Raw genomic sequence first — 20,053 nt, forward strand, 5'->3', positions numbered from 1 at the left:
TTGGAAGGGGTTTGTTGCCTTTATTTTATTTAGATTGACTGAGCACCAGGTTTTTTTGTTTCTATTTCTCAGTCTGTTGCAGGAGGCTGTTAGGATTCAGCTCACAGAGGCTTCTAACAGGAAAGCTGTCAGCTGTGCTTGATCTCAGAAGGAAAGGATCAAAAAAGTCAGGGCAATACTGAGGGAGAGGGTCTGCTGAGAGAAGGAAAGTGATATATGAATTATAACTGGATTTCAGGACTATAAAAATGGGTGAGACATGGCCCTGTCCTTCCTCACAGCTCCAGCAAGTTCACCTGAGGCCATCAGATAAAGGTCCTGAGGCTACCAGACCCTGTACCCCAAGGGCTCAGATCATATTTTCAAGGCAGAAGAAAAATAATTACTTGTCAATCTGATACACAATTACTGGACTGACTAGAGTGGTGAAGGAGACCTTTATTGGTCTCAGGGAAAGGAAACAAATGTAGTGTATTAGCAGATCTGTCATGCCAAAGCATCAGCTGAAGGCAAGCAACTGGCTGACAGGATTAGCACCCTTCCTTGGTGAGGAGAGAAGTCCTTACACAATGTGGAATGAGGCAAATGAAGTTTTCAGTGCAGGAGAAGAATGGGAAACACTGCTGACAGCCAGCTCAACAGACTGATGAAACAGCAGCCCCAGGGAGACTGTTCAAAGGCTCTTTTGGTTATTTAATGAAGTGTGGTTGAGTTTTGACCCCTCAGATTCAGCGCTGGAGGTTTTCTGTGAGTCTTCAAGGTCTTGCTCCTATCCCTGGGCTCATTGGCTACTCACAGAATTTTTTAAGTCATATTCCCTGTAATGGTTTTCTTTCCTGCTGTGTGGAAGGCCTCTCAACTGACAGAACAAATTCCTCATATGGTGAAGCAGAGATAGGGAGCAAGCCCAGGAGCCCACTGCAACCTCAGGGAACAGGAGGGGACCTCAGCCAGCTTGGGCAAACCACATCTCCAGTCATCGCCTGGTGAACTTACAGCATTTACCAGTTCCTATGGAACTTTTCACAACAGCAGGTTAAAGAAATCAATTTTATTTAGAGAGAAAGGGCTTGTCTTGAAACTGTTGAGCAGGTTCTTTTAGACCACAGTGGATAACTGCAGTGGCAGGGGCTCCCATTACCCTCATTAGCAAAGTTTTAGCCTTTGCAAAATGCGGGCCTGCTCCCCTTTCCCAGGGGTTACTGCCAGCAGGATGGCTCTCCCTGCTCCCTCCCTCCCAGGCCCCAGCTGGGGCCCTGCCCTCCTGCTCCCGACCCCAGCAGCAGCCCTACTGCAAACACAGCCACGCCAGAGAAACGCATTTTCAGCTCCACTTTGTAATTTAAATTCAGGAGAAACAGCCGGGCAGGAAGGCCCCAGCCACTGCTCTGTGCATGGCTGCAGGTCCCTGGCCCAGGTCACCAGCAGTGGCACTGCTGCAGTCCTCCATGCAGGCATGGCACTGACACTCAGTGGCACCCTGCCAGCCTGTGCCACGGTAACAATATCCTGAGGCCGCAGTGAGTTCCTTTCAGTGGGCCAGCACCAGCAGTGCTTCGGCCTGTGGGTTAGAGCACGTAGAAGTCGTTGTTGTTTGACAGGTCACTGTAATGGCAGAGGGCGAGAGCGGGGCCCTGTGCCGGCGGGGGCTCGGCTCGGCCCCTGCCCTGAGGGCCCTGTGCCGGGGCCCTGCCCGAGCCCGGGTTGCAGAGCTGACTGTCCCACCTGGGCTCAGCCACGGCCTGCTGCTTGTGTCTGCTGCTGCCATTGCAGGAGGTCCCGCAGCAGCGGCACGTCAGGAAGTGCTTGGCTCGCTGCTTGGCCTTGGACTCGGAGGCCGAGGCCGTCCCTCCGCGGGTCAGAGTCACAGGAGTGGCACCCCGGGGCTCGGGCTGCCCTTTCAACCGGCTCCGTCTCCTCTGCACGGGGTCCAGGCTGATGTCGGACTGGGAGGAGCAGCTCTCGTTCCAGCCGGCGCTGGCGCTCAGGCTGCGCAGCGGCAGGGCCAGCCGCAGCGCCTTCCAGAACTGCGAGCCCGAGCGCTTGGACTTCTCCCCCTTCCAGGTGACGAAGGAGACGGATTCCTTCAGCTGGAGGATGCTGGGGTGGGTGCACTGCAGCGGCCTGTACTCCACCACGATGAGCTTGGTGGCTATGGCGTTCTGGCACATGATGCCCAGCTTGAACTCCAGAAGACTGATGCTCTTCTCTGTCAGGTAGTCAGGGCTCAGGACCACGATCATCCTGCGGCTCCTCTGGATGAAGTCGAACACGGCTTCAGTGGTATCTAAGAGTACAAGGGCAGAGGAATTGGGGTGCACAAAAAGGAGAAGGGAGTGGGGAGAGAAAAGCTGAGGAAGCTGTTTGGTGGCATACCTGCACAGATCCCTCTTCCCACAGAGGGAAACCTGGCACAAGCTCTGTGACTTTCAACTTGCCCACCCTCCTGCTGGCAGCCTTTTTGCTGTGCAGTGGTTTTTTGAGAAGGCTGAGGCAGTAAATGAGAAGCCAGGATATGCCATGATTGTACTCTGACTTGTGCACAGCATCAGTCACGCCCAGAGAAGTGCAGGCATTTGATAAAGGGTGGGTCTTGTTTGGGAACCACCTGCCCACAGCTTGAGCAATTCTTTGCAATCGGGGTTTAAAGCAATCATGTCATCCTGCCCCAGCTCAAACTGCAGGGGCTGACCCACCTCGCCACTGTCATGCTCTTTAACCTTTAAGAAGAAACCTCCAAATTTAGAAAGCAAAAATGTCAGCCTTAAACCCCTCCACCAGTTCCCCTAAGCATGATGGGGGGTGGAAATACTGTCCTTCAAAGCATTTCTTGGGATTAATTGCAAGTTGTAAAGCTCTGGAAGAAGCTTAGCTGAAATGGTGCCAGGCAAGAGCAACATCTCTTTTATTACCAATTTTGAAAAGCAGCAAACCTGAAGGATGTCCTTGGACTTCTACCTGTGGCTTGGGACACAGAAAGTATATTGAAAGTGTAGTGGCTAAAGGGTGAGCAGTGGAAAGGATGGGAACTATATGGCTGTGGCGCTCAGCAATTTAACAAAAACTGAGTAATAAAACAGAAAAAAAATTTTAAAACCCATACACTTACTAAGTGCTGGTGCCTGAGATGAGAGGGGACCCAAGGACAAATTGGTGTTCAAGCAAGATAAGGATCATTAGAGTAAGAGCTCTTGCACATTCATAGAGAAAAATCTGCCTCTAGGAATGTCTTTCAAAGAGCTGTTCTGGGAAGAAGAGCTACCTCCTGCTTCCCTTCCATTTCACACTGCTAAAGCCTTCATTCCTCAGGCTGGAGACTCTCCGCTCTCCCTGACAGTGGAACACTGCTCCTTTATATGAATAAAAGTACTGTTCCTTCCCTGCAATGGCAATGCCTCTTGATTCTCCCAGCACTTGGCTGTCTCTTATCTCACAGCAGAAGGTGCACTGTGTTGCATCTGAATGCACCTTATTTTAATATGGTACAGAGCAGTACTTTTCAAAGAAGTATGATTAGCTGTAAAACTCCTTGTCACTAGATTATTTGGAGACCCAGATAGGAAAAATGATCATACAGTAAAATGCTAATGGAGAAAGTAGGGCATTGTTTGGTTAATAAAATACTAGAATTAAAATCAAATTATTTTGAGGGGGATTTTTTTCTTGTATAAAAAGGTTGGTGGGATTTTTACCCCCAACACACACAGGACAACACTGATTCATTGAAACCAAAAGTAGATTACAGTCAGTCCTGTCAGAATTGTCACTTACCACCATGACACATTTTTACCACCCTATTCAAAGGCATAAAGAATTGCCAGCAATCTCCTAAGTCCAGACCTCATTCAAACTTTTCTACAAGTGATTGAAATCTATTTTGAAAACTGCCAGGCTTCAACAGTTTGTGAAAGAGAAAGCTCTTTCGCTATTTGAAAGGTCTTTCTTTTTGAAACTGGAATCACAGAACCACAGCAAAATGTAAGCAGGAGCAGCCCCTAGAAGGTCTACCTGCTTGCTCAAAAAGCCCAGGTTCAATTAACATGAATGACTCTGATGCTGCTGAAAATAAATGTTTTGATTGAGGTGACAGTGCTGGTTTTCTTTTATCAATTTTGAATTTGCAATGCTTTTTGAGACTTTTGAGACTCATGTTTTTCAACAGACTTTTTTTTTCTGAGACTTTTTTTTTTTTGTAAGGAAGGTGTTCAAATTTCCAAAGATATTATTTGATTTTGAGAAAGGGATGCATTTAGACTTGGCTGACCAGGATACCATGGGATGTTCAGTTTGCAATGTTTACCCAGCTCAGGAAAAATCCTGAGCAGACACTTCACAGTGTGCAGGTAGGATCTTCCCCCTCAGTGAAACAGTACTGGATGGGACATGCAGCAATAACACTGCAGGGGATTGGGGACTCAATACTCTTGGTTATCTGCTCTTTACTAAAAAACCTTCCATCTTTACTAAATGTTTGCAAAAGGCACTGCGTAATTTCATTCATTTACTTGTGTCTCCCCAGTGCACCCCAGAGATGTAACAGATTATAAGGATTATGGTCACAGATCCCATATCCATAAACCTCAAATCCATAGGTGGTCACAGGTACTCATTTTGCTAGTGGTCTGCACATGCTGGGCTGTCTCTCAACTTACCTGCAGGCAGGCAAACATGGAAAATGGGCAAGAAAGTGACTTGGATGAGAAAATATGAATCTCACTGAACCTAGAAACTGATGGGCAAAGTAGCCTGAGAGTGAGTTTGATTTCTGTGGTTTTGGCAAACTTCTAAAATTCTGATTTGATATTTAAAGCACAGATTATGTTGCCTTCCCATCTTTCTGTCTTGTGATTGCCAAGTGAGCACTCTTCAGATCAGAGACTTTCTGTGTCCACTACCGTGGACTTCAGATCAGAGTGTATGTGTCCACTACTGTGAGACATCTGAATGCTGTGTGTCACTGTGTTTCTGCTTGGATGGACCTGGGAGCTCAGGTACCTCTGCAGGCACAGCATGAAACAGCCAGGAAAATGTCCCATTCCAAGGCGGAGCCCCAAATGATCTTGATGCTTGGACTACACACAATCATCTTTCTTTAACAGCATTTTGCAGACGTAATGGGAAGATGGTACTTATGAGAAATGCACAAGGACTGAAATGCAAAAATGAAAATGTTTTATTGAAAAGCAAAATAAAATAATACTGACACTTCACAAACCAAATCACACAAAGGCAAAAACATACAGAAAAGGGAAAACTCTGGAACAGCTGTACAACATCAAACAGTAAGGGAACAGAAGATATTTTTTCCAATTTGTGCCACGCTGTTTCCCAATGAAAAAACAATGAGGAACTTTGCATGAGCTGCATATTGATAAATGTTAGGTTAGAGCACAGAAACTCAAATGAATCAACTGATTCAGATGGATGCTGTGACAGAATCCCACAATGGAAGCCGCACGTGGCATAGAATGAAATGACAGGCGTATCTGAGGCACTTGCACATCTACTTTACAGTTGGGACTGGGCTTTACCCTTGGCCTGAAATACCCCAGCAAAGCCAGTGGTAAAGCTCCAGGTGAGTTGAACCTTCTTCTGGACTGTTCCTTCCACACTGCTCCTCTGACCTCTCAGGCCCCTTCCAAACCATCGCACCTTTCGCCTTGTGGCTGCTCTGCTGATGTCTCTCAGTAACCCTGTTCTGGGGTTGCAATGACACCAAAGGCCACTGCAGTGTATGCCTGAGAAAGTCCAGGCCTATTAGTTATTTGGACAACTCTTCCAATAAAATCAGCAAAATACATGAGGTGGATTTTACTTCCTAAAATAATCAGACTTACTAAAACATCAGCGTAAAACCTCTTGGTAACTTCGGTAAAAGTGAGATGTGATGTAGTGAGGTCTGGGATGTCAATTCAATTCAATTTACAAGTATTTGGGAGTCAATCTTTTAAAAATCATATGGGAACCTAACACAGCTCTGCTTTGGCTTCAGGGCCTTCCCTCTGCCTGCAGATTTGGCAGCTGATTACAGAGATGCTTAAAACACAAACAAAAAGGTGAAGCTGGGCACAGTGACAGGGTTGCAATGGGTTCACAAAGCTGAGCACAGGTTTGGGTGCTATCTCTTATAAATGAAGTTTTCTGGAGTGTAGGAAGCAGCTCTGTCCCTCCACAGACAGCTACAGTAGAAAAGCTCATAACAAAACTTTTAAGCACCTCTGAGCAGATGAGGAGCTCCACTGCCTCCAGTGAAGCTGACTGCAATTTTACCTGCTTAAATCAAAGCTTACTTGTGGTGGGAAAGATGAAGAGGACAGTAAGAAAGAAGCCCTATTTGTTACACATCTGTACAGTGTCCTGGTTCCGGCCAGGACAGGGTTAGTTTTTGCAGTAGTCAGGAGGGGGCATGTCCAGGACACTGAAGTTATTCTACACCACCTTGCATTTGCAATGGGTGGAGGGAAAGGGGTCTCTTGGAGAGCAAGGGTCCCAGCACAGCGCAGCTGGGCCAGTGAAGGCAGCAGAAGGAATGGTTGGATATGGTAAATTATCAGGGGGTTTGTCCATGGGAATTATTCATTTCTTGTACCCTCTATCACCAATATTGTTGTTGTTAATGTTCATTCTCTTATCTCATTATTGTTTCCAGTAAATTTTTCTTATCTCACAGCAGGATCTTTACCTTTTGTGCCTCCAATTCTTCTCTCCCTCCCTCTGCAGAAGAAGGGAGAGGGGGAAAATGAGGGGCACATGGTTTCAGGGGGAGCCCTGAATTGTGGGGTACCATTCCTAAACATGACATACAGTACCTGACTAAGGGCATGGGGGGCTGTAGCTCCCTGCAGCCCTGGAATAACATTATTACTCATAAAATGCTAAGGGCAAAAGGCTTTCCTGACACCATTCAGTCCCACACCCTTAAGGCTGGGCTTTTTACTGGGATGCCCTCAAAGCTCCCAGCTCAGCTGGGTGAATAGTGCATAGACTCCTAATTGTAGTGCTTTTATAGTGCCATTATAAATGCTTATGCCTCACCCACTGGACATCAAGAGAATAAATGCATGAGTCAAAGGTGACTCAGGAGCAACCATCACCAATAAAAATAAGTATACACTTGGTGTGTGTAATACTGAACTCCACAATTAAGTGGGCAGGTCCTTGCACTAAGAGCTGCAGGAGTATGGAGACACCCCCAGAGCCTGAAGTTTTATTTGAAAACATTGTGAACCATAGCACCAGTCAATGCCAGGGCCCCACTGTGCTTTGGTTTGTCCTACAAGAGAGATTAAACTCCCCTCCTCAGCATGAACTGCATGATGGGGTTTAACTCACCAAGGACACCTACACAGCGGGTTTTTGTGCTTGTTTTGTGCAAATGTTGCAGAAGCTGAGATACACTCTCTGTTCTGCAGCTTTGGGCTGGAATCAAGATGGGGAGAGACTTGCTTTGTAAAGCCAAAGCTAGTTTAAACCTAAACCCTGAATTAGAAGTGGTGATGTTGTTCAAAACCAGGCATTGAAGAGAGTCTTTATAAAATCAAAGAATAATTTGGGTTGGGAAGAACCTTCAAAGGCCACCCTCCCTGCAATAAGCAGGGACATATTCAACTGGATCAGATTGCTCTCAACCTAGTCCAACCTGGCCTTGAATGGTTCCAGGGATGGGGTATCCACCTCCCTTGGCAACTTGTGCCAGTGTTCTACCACCCTCATTGTAAAAGATATCCTCCTTAAATGTAGTCTGAATCTACTCTCTTTTAGTTTAAAACCATTACCTCTTGTCCATAAAGGGGTAATTGCAAAAGGCCCTACTAAAAAGTCTGTCCCCACTTTTCTTATAAGCTCCTTTAAGCACTGACCACAAAAAGGTCTCCCAGGAGCCTTCTCCAGGGAGAACATCCCCAACTTTCTCATCCTGTCCTCACAGTCTTATCTACACAGACAGAACTAGTAGTTTTTAGGAAGTTCAAGTAAGTTTCTGGGGTGTCCTTCTGAGTTGGACTTATATCCATGTTATTCCAAAGACCTTGGAAGCACCTTGCATGATGCTTTCCCCCAGCTAGTGGCACAGAGAGTAGGCAGGTTCAGTAGTACATTGGGGTTCCTTGTAGTGCTTGTGAAGTCCCTGAGTTTAATCTACAAATAAACATCTCTCACATGCTCCACAGCCTGTACTCATGAGAGATTTCCCTGGATTACAAGCAGCTCTGAAGGATCTGGGGCACTTGTGAGACTGCAGAGTCCCAGAGATTGGGACACTTGTTCCTAGATGTGCTACAACACAAATAGCACCCAGTAGAGTTGTGGGGGTTTTTTTAATGCTTCTGTAACAGCTATTTCTCATTGCCAAACTACCTGGGTGCATCTGCTTCAAAGGAAATTTGGGGAACAGAGATGAGGAGCTTCAAAATTCCACGCTCCCCACAGTGCAGCAGGAGTATGTGATCCCATAAGTGATTGGGACTACAGACCTGGCACATGCAGGAAAGGCTCTGCACTGGAGCCACGTTGCAAATTGTTCCTCAGCCTCTGCAACAGGGACTGAGGACCAGAAAGGAGTGAAGTTACTTAGGACTGGAAAGAAGCTCTGTCCTAGATGCTAATGAAGGTCCCATAGCAACTGGATCTAGGAGTACTGGCCCTGCTATCACGAGGTGCTGGATGCATCCACCTAGATAGCAAATTTAAACCTTAAGCCCAGGGCTTGTGTGCTTGATAACAAGGACATACATTTGCAGAAAGCAGGTGTTTGCATCTTCATCTCTAATGACAGAGCAATATCAAAGCTGCAGGGAAAACATAACTATCCTCTGAAATGCTTGGGACATGGTCCTTCATGGAAAAAACCCTGAGCTCCTCCCCACTCCCTGGCCTAACTTGGGGATTTTTGAGATGTGTTTTTGTTTGTTTTCTGATTGTGCCAAACATTTTTCAGGGATATGCATCAACCCATCAAGGCTTAAACTCCTGCTAATTTTTTTCACTGGCATTTCCACCTGCAGCTGCTTCCAGAACCTGCCCTTTGGGAACTTGGATTTCTCTCCTTTCCATTTAATGACATTCAAGGCTGCCTTGGCCTGCTTCAGCTCCTTCACTTTGCTCTTCTTGATGGCTTTGTACTGCACTAGAATGACTTTGATGTTGCCCTTGGAGGCCATATTCTCTAGGCCAGCCTTGAGCTCCAGCAGGGCCTGTGTCCCCTGCAAGACGTAGTTGGGGCTCAGGACAACAAGCAGACGTCGACTTTTCTGGATGAAGCTCAGGGTTTCATCTGTGACAACTGGGAGAAAGAAACATTGAGGTGGTTAGTGATGCCCAAGAACATGCTGCTGAGCTGCTGCTGTGACAGCAGGTGACTCTTGAAGGGGACAATAAATCCCTTGGAGGCTCTCTCTTGACTACACTGGTGCTTCCCAACCCTGTTAGTGACTCCAGGTGGGACCTCCTACACCAGGGCTGGTTCCCAGTACCCCATACAGTGGCGTATTCTCCATCACTCCAGACTACCTATGGATGCCTGTCCTCCTCCCCATGCTACACAGAGATAACCAAGAGAGCTACACCTACAAGTCACTGCACTACACATCAGTGACACCACCCAGTGCTGTGAGGATGCCTTGTGGTCAAGAGAGCTGCTGATCTCAGGCTGAGATTTAGCTTCCTTCTAATGAGAGGGGGAAAAGAGGCTCTCTGGAGCAAAGCAGGAAAACTGCCAGTTGCATAACACATGAACTCAAGGGAAAGACTCACCCTGAAGAGGCTTCAGGAAGTCTGAATGTCTATGCTTACATCCTCATCTGGCAGATGTCCAGAATGACTCTGGATACTCCCCTCACTCCTCTTGCCTTAGTTTCCCCACACAAAGTAGGTATTCACACCGTCCCCAAGTGTCCTCATGGGATAATTTGCTTTGGTAGTGCTACCATCCTAACTCCCGTTACTCATCCATCTGTTCCTGCTGCCGTCATCTATGAAAGCAGATTAGAGCATTTTTAGAACTGACTCTGAGGACTTTCAGTGAAGTGTCCCAAAAATGACATCCTTTGAGCTAGAGAAATGTCATGGTAACTGTGGATCCTCTTTAATTTTCTAACATCTGCAGGTAGACTGTCCTTGGCCATCGTCTATAATTAATGTGAAAATCCCTTGTAAGTGTGAATCCGGGTGCTTGTACTCTCTGCTGCAGGATCTCCCACACTTCCTTGATAAGGGAACACTCTTGACTGGTCAGAAATTACAATGGAGAGTAAAATAATGCTGACAGACAGCTTCATTTAGCTGTCAAGCACATTTGATTAGTTCCTGTCAGCTAACTCACAGGATAATCCATCTCCCACTGTTTCTTCATCAAGGACAACATAACTCTCTACCCATGACACAGATGCACGCTCTGGAGGCGTGACACCAGCTGCCAAAAGCTATTTCCTGGCCCCTGTGCTTTCCTGAGAAGGAGATTAGTCAAATCCTGGCTAAGAAGCTCCGGGGAAGCCCCAGCAGCATTGCGGACGGCAGTGTGGTGACAAACCACTCCGGCAGCACTCTGCAGGGCTGGCACTGCCTTGGGGCTGGCAGGGACTGAGGGGGGCACAGATGGGAACCTTCGGGGGTAACGTGAGGGACACAGAGCCCAGGAGAGCAGTGCTGGGAGGAAAATGACACCCTCTAAAGTGAACAGGACAAGAGAAGCAGCAGAGGGAACAGGAGGGAGATGGACATCTGGTGAAAATGGCTCAGAGCAAACCTGTTCTGAGCCTGACACTGGCATCAAGGAAATTGAGCCTGGAGGGTGCCCTGCCTCATCATTCAGGCTGTCTTCAAGGAGGAACAGCACCAGGATTGCAGCTGTCTCACTGAGACACATATTTATTTACTCTCAAACTTTAAGGTACTCCTAGATCCTGGTAGCAATCTAGAAAGGAAAGATAACAGAACCCAGACTGATTCTGCTCCCTTTGTCAGGTAGGTGGGCTGAGAATCCAGCAGTCCCCCCATTCCTACTCAAAAGGGACACCCCAATGGACTTTCCCAGCACAGCTTTTGTCAGAAAAAAAAAAGGACTTTGGGGTCCTAAGCCAAAGCCCATGAATTCAAAGCAGGGTGGCTACACTGGCAGAAATTCAGACTTTGAACTTTTAATAGGCATCAGGATCATACAACCAACTCAGCCTCCAAAAAACTAAAAATGAAGAGTGTTGTCTAGATTTATGCCCTTGCTGTGGAACTTGAGTGAAAGTATGTGTATCTGGATAGCTTCACAAACTTCCATTCTTGGTGATTCCCTGCCTCCCTGAAGCAGACATTATGTCCAGAACCTTGCGTGGTTTATCTCAAAACAGTAAAAAAGGACTACATCTTACTGAAGAGATGACTCTCACTACCAGCAATGAAGTCCTTTTGATAATAGCAGCTAAATTGTATGCCATTTTAGACACAAACTCCCTAATTAACGAGGATGAATGGGATGCACATTATCTTCTCACTGGAAGCTTTGACACCTTCCACTCCTTCCTGAAGTAGACACTCCTGGTTTTTACAAGGACTCTCCATTATCCTCTGTGAGCTGATCCAGTATAACACTTTCCCTGCCTCTTCTAGCTTTGACTTTATCCAATTTTTTAAGGCAGCTCAGAAGGCTTGCATGAAGATCAGTTTTCTGGTTCCCCATGCTGACATTCCTGCACATCACTCCTGGAAAGAGCAACTGAAACAACCAACCACCATCCCCACAGCAGCCATTTTGGTGGCCTGGAGCATCTGCAACACTGTCATGTGAAGCAAAAGCATGAGAAGACACTAAAAAGAGTTCATTAGCAGTGACAGGGAAAAAACCAAAACATAATCTGGATAGGCTCATTGCAATCCACGATCAATACCTCAAAGAGCAATACGGAGGACGTGCATGGAGCACAGCCCCCTGTGAGATACTCACTTCCCCCAGGGAGGCTGTCTCTGTCGAAGATACACAGCTTGTACCCGAACTCGTTCTCCAGGACTCCACGCAGCGTCAGCAGCACGAACTCCTCCTCCTCAGCGTTGCGCGCGTAGGACACGTACACGTCGTACTCCTTCCCATCTGGGCGTGCGAGCACAGGGGGACACAGAGAGCACAAGGGACACCTGTGATACTGCCCATGCTGGACCTTGGACTTGCAACAGAAGCAGGCAGGAAGGCTCACTGGGAGCCCAGGCACTGCAGGTTAAGGCACGTAGTGTCACAGACATATTTTATGAAAAATCCTTTTGTTAGGATCTTTTCTCCTGACAAGCTTCAGCTTCTCCATGTTTTGCTGCTTTGGAATGTGATTTGGAGAACTGTTTACCCAGCCAGCATGTGAAATTATTTTTACTTGATGGCCAATGACAGCCACCTGTGTCGAGGCTGTGAGCAGTCACAAGATTTTATTATCATCCCATTCCTTTCTATTCCTTTCAAGCCTTCTGATGAAATCCTTTCTTCTATTATTTTAGTATAGTTTTAATGTATCATTTTCTTTTAATATAATATATATCATAAAATAATAAATCAGCCTTCTGAAACACGGAGTCAGGATTCTCATCTCTTCCCTTGTCCTGGGACCCCTGCGAACACCACCACAACATAGATTCCCACAGACCAACCCGTTCTGTCCAGGCTCCTTTTGCCTTTTGACACCTCTGACTCTGCTCCCCCTCGCTGCTGTCTATCCACACGAGCAGTCCCACCAGACAGAGACTTGCACCCTGCCTACACCCTCTGAGAGCTGCCGTGCCCTGTGGCAGCTTCACACCACAAGCTGCAAGGGCTCAAACACCCTCCTCCTCCTCCAGAGGAGGAAATCTCACCTCAGAGTCCCTAGCAATGAACTCCCAGTAACACAGGGAAGAACTGAGGACAGAACGGTGTATTTCCACATCCATCCTTTTGGATGCCTTCCCACATTTGAAAGCAGATCACTCTGGATCAGATCATGAATCCTTTACAGAGAGTCACCAGGGAAACAAGGAACTTATTGAAACCTGATGATGTATCTTGACAATCTACAGATTGGATGATGCAGCTGGATCAGCAGGGCAGGGCCCTGGGGAGCCTGGCATGTCCATGCTCCACCTCTGCAGAGAATACAGAGGACTTCTTTCTCCTTTTCCCTGAGCCAAAAGACTGACTCCTCTTGCTCTAATGAGCAATGACCCACACAACTGCATGCAGATAGAGAAATGGAAGGTCAAAACATTATTATGCTGTGAAGAGGTTTAAAAATAGCTTATAGGAAAACTCCTCTATGAAAATAAAGGGCCTGCAGCAGGATAAATAAAAGAAAGCATTTTAACTCCTTACCTAGAATAGTTTCATCCGTTCCAAAATGAGCCCGATAGAAGAGGACCATTTCAAGCCAATACACGTGATAGATGACTATGAGCACCACAACGAGCAGGATGGTGGCCCCCAGGCCACAGGCCAGCTCCACAGTGTACTTGGGTGCTACAACTGAGTACAAAAATAGACAGAGGGTCAGGGTCAAAGAACAGGTTGGACCTTCAGCTGGGCAGGAACAAGCTTGTGTCATGTGCAGCCAAACACCACAGAGGAACAGCCAGGAGCCAAGCTGCCCCTTCACAGTAAGGAAGGTGGCCAAGCCAAGGCTCTTCTGACAGAACACGTGATGGCTGGCCACCCTGGAGCCCCATTCTGGGTTACTAGGTCTGGTTATGCTGGCAGAGCAAGTCCATAGCACAGGCTGGAATTCTGTCTCTGAGTGAGGCCCTGGTGATAGAATCACCTGTTGGTGGAAGAAACCTGCACAGGCCAAAGCCAGAACATGAACATGACCTTCTCAGCACTATCAGCAAACTCTTGGGGGAACACAACTGCTCTAAGACTTCTAAGAGATCCAGATAAAGCATCTGCAGCAAAATAAAGGCAATGGTTACCATTCTCCCTCCCTATCAAACAGACACAGGTCTTGTGGCTTGTCCCAGACCGACACCCAGGATATAACTAGCCATGGCCTGACTCTTTTCTACCATGAAAGAAGAATCAGAGTTCCTTACAGAAAAGCTGAAATGCTTACAAACAAACAGGGTAACCTGTGGGCATCAAGCCAGAACATCACAGGCTCCCTCCAACTCATGCACTGTCACACCACTGCTGCCTCTTTGTACTAAGGACAGAAAATTTCTAACTGTATCCCTGGGCAACTCTGTTGGTGGCAGTTGATGTGCAAATTGGCAAACTGCACAATAACAGAACAACAGGGAGTGGAAACACCACCATATTCCAATATTTAATAAGCTGCTAATAAAACTGAATTACAAAATTGAAAATGGAAGGAATTTATCGACCCTCATTAGGTGATGAGCAGCAGAAGTACATGAGAAGGAGAGGGAAATCATCCAGAAAAAGCAAGAAATGCTTTTTCTTGAAATGCTTTTTCTTCTTACATTATATGACCTAATGTAATGGAAGAGTTGGAGCCAACATATAGAAAAAGCCAGGTGCTGAGGGGTTGGTTTAGCCTTGCTAAAAGCCAGGTGCTGAGGGGTTGGTTCTGGCATGCCTGATGCTCCTATGGGATGTGCAGTGGGATGGGCTGCACTGAGCTTAGCATAAGGCTGCTCTGCCAGCAGCAGCTAGAGATGGCTCTTGGACTTTGGTGTGGAATAGAGCAGGAAGAAGGAGTGGTGGGTAACCATGTCTGCTCAGAGCAAACCCAGTCAACTAACCAAGAACAGATGTGGGGAGGAAAAGGGAGGATAGTACAGGTCAGTCCACTAGAAAATAGTATATAGGCACTGATATTTAGAGAAAGAATCTGAATATTTCAGATTCACTTCTGCTACATGTACAAATATTATCACCCCAGAAGAATTATATATGGAGTATGAACTCACTGACAGATGGTTTCAGCCTTTCTCAGTTTTGTGTGTGGTCTATTGTTCCTCCCCAACAATCCAGAAAAGGTTTGTCTCAAAGGAATGAGACTAAAATAGAAGGAGGACAAGTATCAGGAAGAAAAGATCTTCCAGTAAAGACCTCCAAGAGCGTTTCCATGCTTATAATGCAGAGTGGAGGGAGGAAGGTGTCTGGTGTAAACTACACAAGCCATGGCAGCATTCCCTGTGGGAGAGGGGAGGTCTGGCTTAGAGTAAAAGCAAATGTTGAAGCTCTAGATGAGGCTGATAAGAAGGCAGAAAAATCCTCCTTAATCAGGAAGCCTCACATAGCTTTTATTACTGAGAGGTGGGTCTGGGAAACAAGAACAAAATCTTTGATGAAAAAAAGATGTTGGAAAAACCCACACAGAACAGAGCTGAATCAGTCTATATCATCCATGCTGAGGTGGCTGTGTCTAGACTGCAGCATCATGACAGCAAGGAGTAAAACCAGAGAGCTCTGTGGTGTGACTGTCTCTGAGCAATGCCAGCGAGTGCAGACTGTCTTCTGGAGGATGCCAGCTGCTAGCTGTTGTGTCATGCAAAACCCTCACACAACCAAATAACCTGAAATCATTTCAAGCAGCCTGTGCCCGCAGCTTCAGTTGTGGTATAGTGTCACTGTCGTATCTTCTGAAAAATCCCTTTGCCAGAATTTCTTCTCCTGGGGAGATGAGAAGCCTCAGAGAAAAAAACAATATTATCTCATTTGCTTCTCCCTGTTTTGCTGCTTGGGAATGTGGCTGGAGATCATTTACCAACAGGTGCATGTTGGATTGGTTTCATGTGAATGGTTTTTATTTAATGACCTGTCACCATCAGCTGTGTCAGACTCTGAGGAGTCAGTCACAAGTTTTTATTATTCATTCTTGTTAAACTTTCTGTCTGTATCCTTTCTTTAGTATTGTTTTAGTATAGCATTCTTTAATACATTATCATAAAATATTAAATCAGCCTTCTGAGAACATGGAGTCAGATTCTCATCTCTCACCTTGTCCTGGAGACCTCACAAACTCAACAGTGCAGGGATGGGATAAGGACAAGAGATCTGTCCTTTCTCTACCCACGAACTTGCCCATGGGGGAGTCCTTTGTTCCCTGCCTCTGAGAAGTGGCGCAGGATGCCAGCAGTGCCTACAGAACAGACTGTGTTAGGCAGAAAGGGCGGATGGAGCTCTTTGCTCCCTTACTGTTTTGCAGGGTGTCCTAGGGTGACGTTATGATGCTTGTATCCCCATTTGTGTGTGCTGTTTATGCTGGATATTATGTTCTGTGCCTTCAAGACTGGCTCTGAAGAGTGAATGTTTTGTTTTGGTTTCTTATCAGCTGCTCCCCCACGGCTGGCAGGACACACAGACAGGGCAGTACATGGGGCTGCTTTTGCTTTTTTGCTTTTGCTTTTCACTTTGCTCTTGCTTCTGCTTTGCTTCTGCTTGCTCTTGCTTCTGCTCATTAGCTAGTTTAGCTAAACAGTCCAAATTTCTTCCTGGACTGTTTCTCCTTTCCTTTTTTTGGACCTACTTGAACCTGCTCTGGACTGGGACCTGGGAACACCGAAAGTTTGCACCTTGTGGCTGCAGCAGCTGCCCCAGCACCGGAGGGACTGATAACAGTGCAACCACCCACAAGAGAGACTTTCTGAATTTGTCTTCTTTTTTCAGAGTGGTGAAAGAGTGGTGTCATCCAGTATTGTTCATTTTGTGTGCTGGGGGGTGCTGTGCCTGGTAAATAAACAGGTTCTTTCCACTTCTCTCCGAGGAATTCTTCCCAAACCAGTTGAGGGGAGGGGCCGAGTGGGTTTGCTTTCTGGATTCTCACCCAAATTTGCCCTAAACCAGGACACAGGGCAAGGCTGAAGGCAGCAGCAGAGCCCCCCAGCACCCCAGCCCTGCAGGCTCTGTACCTTTCACGCGCACCACGGCCTGGCTGCGCTCCTCGCCCTTGGCGTTCCTGGCGTGGCAAGTGTAATTCCGCTTCAGCTCCTCCGCCGTGGCTTTTGCCACTGTTAGAGTCCTCACCAGAGTTTTGTCTTCAAAATCTCTGATAATTTCACTGTAAGAGAAAAACTAGAGCATTACACACGTGAAAGTGCAGCAAGTTTTTAGTGACATATTCCTTTCCCTGATATAACTTCTTTCTTTAAAAAGGCCAAAACACATAACTTGGTATTTATAAATCAATATATTCTTCAGATTGCAATACAGCTGCAGCTATTCCTTTATCTGATTTTCCTTAATATTTATTTTACCGCTCATAATTTTCTCATTGCAGCTGTGCCACATTGCCTTTTAGAGGAAATGAAGTTCTCGCCTATAAACAAGAAGATCTCATGAACTCAAGATTCACAGCTCACGTCACATTCCCTATGCAGTCCTGGATGAGTCACTTTGTCTCTCTCTGCCTGAATTGACCGTCTGCAAAATGAGGATACAGTATTTCCTTTTGCCTTTCTTTTTTCTACATTGGTTTCTGCAAATCAGCTGGGGCAGTGACCACCTTCCACTTGTAACTCAGCATCCAGCAAATGGGACTTTGATCCTCATTAGGGTTCTTCATGTGATTGAATCTCTATTCTTCCTAATCAATACTATGTATAATATTACATTTTTGTTTTCAGCCTCTGTTTTTCTGAAACCCTTTCATACCCTATGCTATTTGGGAACACTCCTCTAAATAGAATTGTCAGCCCCTGTTTCATAAGTCCCACAACAACAGCAGCTGTTTGCATCACTACCAAGACCTGAACAAATGATGAGGTTAACAAAGCTCCCTCAAATCCATCTGTAAGATGTGACACTGTCCAGGTCTGGAGGCCTTCTCCTTGGACATCCTGATGCTCATCACAGCAGGGGCTTCTGATTAGCAAGGAGACTACACACTCCATTGGGACTGTCACATGCCTGTACCCACACAGGCCCCAGGGGATTAGAAATGAAGGTTCACATTAGATGTTACCTTTGTGTGACTTTTATCTTGGGGTCCGTGATGTCATCTGTGTTTCTCCCGTCTATGGTCCACCACACCTCGGTCCGGGAGTCCTTCAGGAATGTGAAGAAAACCTCACAGGGCAGGATAAGGTCATCACCTGCAAAGAAAGGAACATGATCTCCTAGGAGAAAAGGTACTGCAGTGCAGGAACAGCACCCCCCTCACTTTGGTGCTTTCCAAAATCCTACCAGACTAAGCTCTGTGTCAATTCAGGAAAGAATGTGGCCACCATCCACTTTCTGACATAAACTGTACTAACAGCTCAACATCCCTGGACATGAGGATTTGTGACAGACAGATAAATAGAAAAAGATGTCCTGCCTTCTCAAATGTGTTACAAATTCCTTGACTGCATGAAGTAACCCACCCAAAGGGACATGCTCCATGCCAACCACTTCACTGGAAACCCAGGCAGTGCTAATCAATCCCACTGCACAGGGGACAGATGCCACAAAGTGAAGGCTCAAGCTCCACAAAAGCATTTTGGCTTGGAAATACTTCTTCAGGAATTTGACTTCTGCTCAAGATAGGACTTGGGAGTCTGAATATCTTGGTGATCAGTAAGTGATTTTATCTTAGAGGCCTGTGGATGAAATCTGACCTTCTGAGCCAAAAGAGCTGTTCTTTAAAGTGAAGACTCTGGTGCTAATCATCATGGTTGCCACCACATTTATTACAGCAATGTAATGGGTATCCATTTGATATAGGGAATTGCTCCAAAAAGCTATTAGGCAAAACTGATGGTGTGGGGGAAGGGGTGAGGGAAAGGGCGGGGTGCCCCATTACCCAGGGATGAGAGATCAGCAGAGGAGAGCTGTCATTTATTAGGAAGTCATAAGCCAAAAAAGGGGAGATGAGCAAGAATTGGCTAAAAGACTAAAGCCACTCTAGGGGTGAATCAGGGAGGATGGGAGCAAACCACAGCCAGGGCCAGGGCTGAAACAAGGTCCTACAGGAATTCTCCTAAGTGGCTGAGTGTCCCTGTTTCATCTGCTTCTGCAGCTGCCGTTCTGTATCATCATGCCTGAGTATCTTGCAAAAAATCAGCTTTTAAAGCTGTGCTCTCTATCAAAAACTAGCATCCCATACTGTCTACCAGGCAACCCATGGCAGCTCCAGTGCTCTGTGAGGGAAAGCACCAGGGATGCAGTGGAAGGGGAGAGCTTTGTGCCTGGCTGGGTCTCCCTGTCCCACTGGCACACTGTGAGTGTTGGACTTTACCTGCTTCCAGTTCGTACACAACTTTCTCATTTGGAGAGCTGAACTGTGGTGGCAAGGCCTTGTTTGGAGATCCTGCAGGAGACAACAGAGAGCCCCCATGGGGCCCCAGACTTCATAAAAACCTGGAATCCTTGCAGCCTCACTCCCGATGCTCTCGCACTGCACATTCCCCAGTCTAACCCGTGATGCATTCCTGCTCTGGAGTTCTGTGCGCACACAAATCTAATCCTAATCCACAAACTCGGGGTCAGGTCCAGATTTTAAGGTTCCCCCAAAGTTTAGGTAAGCTAGTTTGGGCCTCTCACATGAGAAGAGCTCCATAACCTTCTCATTTCCCACAAGGCATAACCTGCACCCGTTTCTTTTTACTGCTGCTTCTAAAAAACAAAATACAAACCTCATTTTGTGTCACAAATATCTATTTCAACCCTTAAAACAGCTGTTTCCATGGAACTCAGAATGTATCCTACAGCTCACTAGGTTTTTAAACTCTGCAATTCCCTGGCAGGTAGGCTGAGCCTCTGTGCCTGGGACGGATGTGTCCAAGCAGTGGGCACCTGGAGCTCTGCCTGGCTGATTAGCAGTCTCAACCCCAGGACAAATGGCTTTGAGATTCCAAGAAGATCAAGACAAGTTGGCTATGAAGTGACTGTCCACAAATAGTGATGAACAAAGGGCACAGGAGACCATGAGCAGGAGTGCCAAGGTTATGCATTCACATGCCAGCAGAGGGTACCCCTGGCCATCTCATGGGCTGAACCTCACTGGCCTCGGGCTGGCCACTCTCTGTGTTTGGGGCATTTGACAAGGTGGTAGGAGAGACATCTACTGCAGTATGTTCTGGACAGTCACACAAGTCTGACCCCAGCAAGAAAAAAACCATCAGGTCAGTTGGGTAACACAGATTGACTACAACCAAAAATTGTTCGTGCAAC

The 20,053-nt window shown here is 46.6% G+C and overlaps 1 protein-coding gene across 4 annotated transcripts in view; it reads right to left on the reverse strand.

The window, feature by feature from the left end:
- Positions 1-418: 418 nt before the first annotated feature.
- IL1RAP (interleukin 1 receptor accessory protein) overlaps positions 419-20,053 on the reverse strand; it is a 51,118-nt gene continuing 31,483 nt past the window's right edge. For 3 of the 4 annotated variants that reach the window (XM_071437777.1, XM_071437778.1, XM_071437779.1), the window contains 6 exons: positions 19,119-19,190; positions 17,865-17,994; positions 16,813-16,961; positions 13,316-13,465; positions 11,930-12,073; positions 419-2,287 (listed from right to left, as the gene is read on the reverse strand). In XM_071437777.1, the coding sequence (XP_071293878.1) occupies positions 1,569-2,287; positions 11,930-12,073; positions 13,316-13,465; positions 16,813-16,961; positions 17,865-17,994; positions 19,119-19,190 (1,364 nt within the window). In that variant the 3' untranslated portion in view covers positions 419-1,568. Of the gene's footprint in view, positions 2,288-5,150; positions 9,281-11,929; positions 12,074-13,315; positions 13,466-16,812; positions 16,962-17,864; positions 17,995-19,118; positions 19,191-20,053 lie in introns of those variants that run through there. The other variant, XM_071437780.1, reaches the window with a different exon arrangement.

Source organism: Agelaius tricolor, unplaced genomic scaffold (assembly GCF_023055355.1).
Source record: "Agelaius tricolor isolate 1412-34295 unplaced genomic scaffold, bAgeTri1.0.p SCAF_12, whole genome shotgun sequence".
Lineage (NCBI taxonomy): Eukaryota > Metazoa > Chordata > Aves > Passeriformes > Icteridae > Agelaius > Agelaius tricolor.